This window comes from Gossypium raimondii, chromosome 13 (assembly GCF_025698545.1).
Source record: "Gossypium raimondii isolate GPD5lz chromosome 13, ASM2569854v1, whole genome shotgun sequence".
Classification (NCBI taxonomy): Eukaryota; Viridiplantae; Streptophyta; class Magnoliopsida; order Malvales; family Malvaceae; genus Gossypium; species Gossypium raimondii.
Window position 1 is genome coordinate 45,746,955 of NC_068577.1, and position 5,659 is coordinate 45,752,613.

The window sequence follows — 5,659 nt, forward strand, 5'->3', positions numbered from 1 at the left end:
CAAAAGTTGTCCTTTAACAAGTGTTTAAGAGCTTATTTATAAAGTTAGGGTTGTCGTCGTCCTCAACACTAGGTCAGCTGACGTTATCGTGTTTAACTTCTGATTGTGCGAACTAAAATCTTATTGGCTTGTAAGTATTTTTTGTATAAGGTCAATATCGTGACACCCTATTGTCTGTGTCACGACATTGAAGATAGTATGCTCAGCTTCATGGTAACTTCAAGGGTGTGTCGCGACATCCATGGTTATGTCGCGACACCAAGGGCAATATGGCAATTCTTACATTCTACTACCTATGTTGCGACCTCAAATTCCCCGTGTTGCAACACAGCGACCAGTATTGAGTTCATATGCCCTTGTATAGTCTCCTGCACACTCACTAAATACGTTAGCTCACCTTTAAGCCTCATTTGGCCCCTAAGGTCAAAAAAAGACTCAAAATACACTTTTTCTTGAATGTAAACTAAACTATAAAAAACTCGACTAAAACATAATAAAAGTGATTATATTCAAGCTCCTCAAGTGCGAAAACTAGTTTAATCTGCTACACCGTATTACGACAAATCACTACTATACATGTTTTGCATGGATGAAGGTGAGCATCTTAGATACCACATCATTCAATTTATTACTCTTTTAAATGATTTAAAGAATGTTGAGGTTCATATTGACGATGAAGATCAAACTATGCTATTATTGTGTTCTTTATCCCTTTCATACAAGTCTTTCAAGGAGACCCTAATTTATGACAGAGATAAACTCTCTTTAAAATATGTGAAGGGTTATTTGTTGAGAAAAGAAAAACTTGACAATGAGTTTGGTTCGGATAGCAAGTTAGATAGGCAAGCCTCAATTTTGTTAGCATCAAGGAATCAAGACAAGAGATGTTGCTATTATAAGAAGTTAGGTCACGTCAAGGCAGATTGTTGCAAACTACAAAATAAGAGGGTTGCTGAGAGCAACGAGAAAGAATTAGTTGATGCTAATTTGGCGAACGATAAGGGTGATGATTTCTTGTTGGTGTCAACAAGTGAAAGTTCCAAACTTACGTCCGAGTGGATCCTAGACTCGGGGTGTTCTTTCCATATGTGTCCCAACAGTGACTAGTTCTCCACATGATGATGCTGGTACCGTTCAGATAAGGATGCACCGTAAGACAATTAGGACACTATGAGATGTCAAGCATGTGCCTGATTTAAAGACAAATCTCATCTCCTTGGGAAATTTAGACTTGATTGGTTGTAAAATTAACATCGAGCGAAGCAGTATTAAGGTATTACATGGGACTCTCATTTTGATGAAAGGTAGAAAGATTGGCAGTCTTTATGTTCTGCAAGAATCGAAAGTGATTGGTGAAATAGCATGTCCCTCGTTTGTTAAGGAGTCAGAGTTAACTCGTTTGAAGCAGAGGCAACTTGGTCATAGGAGGGAAAAAGGTATGATCGTTTTGAGAAGTTCTTTATTGGGTACAAGTTTTAGAAAAACAAAGCACCACGTTCATGGAAAGAAGACCCGAGTCAGGTTTGATTTGGCAGTACACAAGTCAAAGTCTAGAAGTCTTTCAGTTTCAAAGTCCAAGCACAACTTGGACTCAGTTAATATCCTGCAAAGTTCAAGATAGGCCCGTGGCGAGCTTTGGAAAAGAAGGCATTGTGAAAATACGAGTCAAGGTGAAGATTTGTAGAGTATGCCTCGCATTTCAGCATAAACAGTATGTGATGTCGCAACAAGGAGGAGCTCTTCTTCCCGACAAGTAGCCGATGTCTCAATAAGAAAATAAGCTTCTTCCCGACGACGCAACCATACTTTGTCGCAACGAGAAGAAAGCCACGTAACAACGAGGCAACGTGTTCCTCAATTTTCTCTGTTTTACTTCTTTCAGTTAAACATTGTTTTAGTTTCCCACTTAAACTCTAATTAGTGTAGATTATTTTAATATTATTTGACCTGTAAATTTAGACTATAAATAGGCCATCTACAACCCTAGAACCTATAACACATTTAGGTATTAACATTTTCAAGCTTTTAGGGAATTTTTTGTTTAAGTTTTGAGGGTTCTTTTTCGGGTTTTCAGGGTTTAGTTTTTATCTTCATCTTTGTACTCTTCGTTTTTGCCAAATTTGTGAAACTATCTTTGCCTGTGATTTTTATCCTCTTCGGAAGGGGTTTTTTACGTAAATTTTTTATGTTTGATCTCTTCAATGTTTTCGTTATTTCTCTTATTTGTTGCTTACAAGAGTTTATCCCCAACATATCCAATACTACCAACATATCTGGAATACCACTAGTGTTCATACTTAATTAGAAGCTTTAAGGGACGGCCTCTAATTAGCCATAAGGAAAAATTGGAAGTCAAAACTTATTCCACCGTGGTTATCACTCTTGATAGCAATTTAAGTTGCTAATTATCTAGTGTATTCTCATCTATGAATTCAAGTTTCTCTTAATTGGATTTGAGAACAAGATCCTGAAACATGTTGTCAGGGAAGGGAATCAGTATGTGAATGTGATGGCCAGATTGGGAAACAACATATCTCTGAGTGTCACTAGTATTTAGGTTAGATTATGGGTTTTAAGGATGATATAGGTGTAAACAATTTTGTATGAATTAAATTATAATCAGATTGATTGAATTGAATTAATATATTGATTCAAAATAATGTAAATTATTTGTTGACTCGTAAACAGGATCAAACTGTAATTTATCTACCAAATGAACCAATTAAAAGCTAATTAAACCGGATTTTCTTTGATTAAGATAAACTTTCATGGTCCGAAAAAAGAACACTGTTTTTTTGACCGAATTTCATTTTAAATTAATGTAGCAGTCAGCTAATCCTTTTGACTATGTTTTTTATCTGCTTATGTCTGTAATGAGTAATCAACCTCTGGAATTGTTGGAGCTGATGCTATGTACCCAACTATTAGTTAGCTCTTGAATACACTTTTTTCTGAATAATAAAAATTTCAGATTACTTTTTTTTTCCTTCAAATCAAGCTCCTTTTTTTCCTTCAAATGAGTATCAGACTGACGCTTTTATTATCAAGGATAAAAATATACGAAAATCTCAAATCAATGGTTAGTTATCCATCCACGTGTCGAGTTCACAAATCATCACACCAAGTCATAACCCAAAACATATGGAAATGGAACTTTCCCCTATATATACATACATCTGTGTAAATGGGATCCTAGTTCCTACGTTGAATAAAAAACATTAATTTACACCCAAAAAAAAAACTGCAAAAAAATAAAAACAGAGCTATGGCTACCGCGGGAGGATCAGAAACCTGTAGCCATGGCTTCTCCTTAGATTCATCTTTACTCCTTCCGACCAAGGAACCCAATTGGGAGGCTATACCCGAATCCGAATCCGAGAAGCTTTGCATAGACGACATGCTAGATGTGTATTGCGGAGAATTCGGGTCATGGCAATTGAGACACTTTGTTTTAACGAGCCTGGCATGGGCGTTGGAAGCTTTCCACACCATGGTTATGATATTTGCGGACCAGGAACCTGGTTGGCGGTGCGTGGAAGGGTCAGGATCATGGTGTGATGAGAAGGCTGAAAGTGTTTGTGGGCTTGAACCAGGGTCTTGGGAATGGGAGGGTGGTCCGGGAAGCTCCACCGTGGCTCAGTGGGGATTGGTTTGCAGGGAGAAGTATAAGGTTGGGCTTGTTCAAGCCTTGTTTTTCGCTGGCTGCATGATTGGTAACTTGTTTTCACCTTATCTTTCTCTTTATTCCAAAACCCGTAAATTAAACACGATACGGAAAATAACAATATTAATACATAAATTGTTAGGTTATTAACGTTACACTAATGTAGTTTTAGGAACATAACATGTTAGTTTTTTCTGGCATGGAAACCATATCTACATGGCGCAATAAATGCATTTGTGGACCCGAAATTTCATGGGAAAAAATAAGCATTTCTTTTCAGACTGTTATCTGATCGAGCAATTACAGATAATAGAAATATTTTCAAAGAAAGAAAAAGGAAGTTGATGATCAAGTTGAAAGCTAAAGTTCAGACATGAAGATCGTATTCTTGATGTTGATAATGTGTCTGGGTTCTACTATACATTTTCAATCTTCCTTTTGAATGCAAAGAATCACACGTTCATGAACATGGTGAATGCTTGAATTCATGGCTAAAACTAAATTTTTCTACACAATTATTTTTTTCAGGTGCAGGAGTATTTGGTCATCTATCAGACTCAAGCCTTGGAAGAAAGGGTTCCTTGAAGACAGTTTGTATCTTAAATGCCATCTTTGGTTGCCTCACATCAATAGCCCCAGACTACTTTACGTATTTGCTTCTCAGGTTCCTAACAGGGTTCAGCACCGGTGGGGTTGGCCTTTGCTCATTTGTATTAGCCACCGAACCAGTTGGTCCAACCAAGCGTGGTGTGGCTGGAATGTCCACATTCTATTTCTTTTCAACCGGTATTGCCTTACTTTCAGGCATTGCTTACATTTTCCCTACATGGCGTGCTCTTTATGTCGCCTCCTCTGTCCCCTCTATCCTTTTCCTTTTTCTAGTTATTCCATTCATCTCTGAGTCCCCGCGATGGTACCTTGTTCGAGGGAAAATAAATAAAGCGATGAAAATCATGCAAGCCATAGCCAAATCTAATGGCAATAATCTCCCTGAGGGGGTTATCCTAGCACTGGATGATGAAGCTAATGATGCTTCAAATGATAACCAGAGTAGCTCCAAGGAAGCTGTCTCTGGTTCCATAGTAGATGTAATCCGATCACCGGTCACTTGCATTCGACTATTTCTTGCAATCGGAATCAGCTTCACTTGCTCAGTTGTGTACTATGGCCTTAGCTTGAATGTTGTCAACCTTGAGACAAATATTCACTTAAGTGTCCTTCTTAATGCAGTGGCTGAAATGCCAGCATTCACGATAACAGCAGTTTTATTGGATAGATTTGGGAGGAAGCCATTGGCAATTGGGACACAATGGTTCAGCGCAATATTTTGTTTAACGGGGTGTGTAGTGGGGAGTGTTAGGATGTGGGAAGTAATCAAAATGGGCTGTGGGGTTTTGGGGATATTTGGGATGGCTGGAACTTACAATCTGTTGTTCATTTATACAGCTGAGCTTTTTCCAACAGTGGTGAGAAATGCAGCCCTTGGAAGTGCAACTCAGGCGGCCCAAATGGGGGCTATTTTGGCACCATTTGTGGTGGTTTTGGGCGGTGTTCTTCCGTTTTTGGTGTTCGGGATATGTGGATTGGTTGGTGGGATGCTTGCATATTACTTGCCAGAGACACTGAACAAGCCATTGTATGACACCATGAGGGGGATTGAAGAAGGGGAGGCTGACTGGAGAATTACTTGAAGCCATATTTACCATACCTTTGTACCATTGCCACAGATGGTCAACTTCACGACATTTTTTAGCATTGAACAACTGGTAACATATGCAACAGAAATAAGATGCAGAAATAGAGAAATTAAGGCCTAAACAGTTGAGTCATTTGTTTGTTGTTTGCGATTAGGGTTTGACCGGACCGAATGGAGTCCAAAAATTTGTTTCTTGTCATCGTTCAAATAGCTATTCAAATTCTGAAATAACCACATAACGCAAATTCTCAATAGAGACCTGAAAGTCCGAGAAAAGTAATTCAAAGGATTCAATTTTT

The 5,659-nt window shown here is 38.3% G+C and overlaps 1 protein-coding gene across 1 annotated transcript; it reads left to right on the plus strand.

Moving 5' to 3' along the window:
* Window positions 1–3,265: 3,265 nt before the first annotated feature.
* Window positions 3,266–5,659, plus strand: LOC105781163 (organic cation/carnitine transporter 4). Its single transcript, XM_012605721.2, has 2 exons — window positions 3,266–3,713; window positions 4,193–5,659. Exons 1-2 carry the CDS (start codon window positions 3,266–3,268, stop codon window positions 5,353–5,355), a joined length of 1,611 nt encoding a protein of 536 aa, XP_012461175.1. The 3' UTR covers window positions 5,356–5,659.

Coding starts and splice junctions, on each gene's coding strand:
- LOC105781163 (XM_012605721.2), top strand. CDS start 3,266: ATGGCTACCGCGGGAGGATCAGAAACCTGTAGCCATGGCTTCTCCTTA. Junction 3,714..4,192: donor TTTCGCTGGCTGCATGATTG/GTAACTTGTTTT, acceptor TATTTTTTTCAG/GTGCAGGAGTATTTGGTCAT.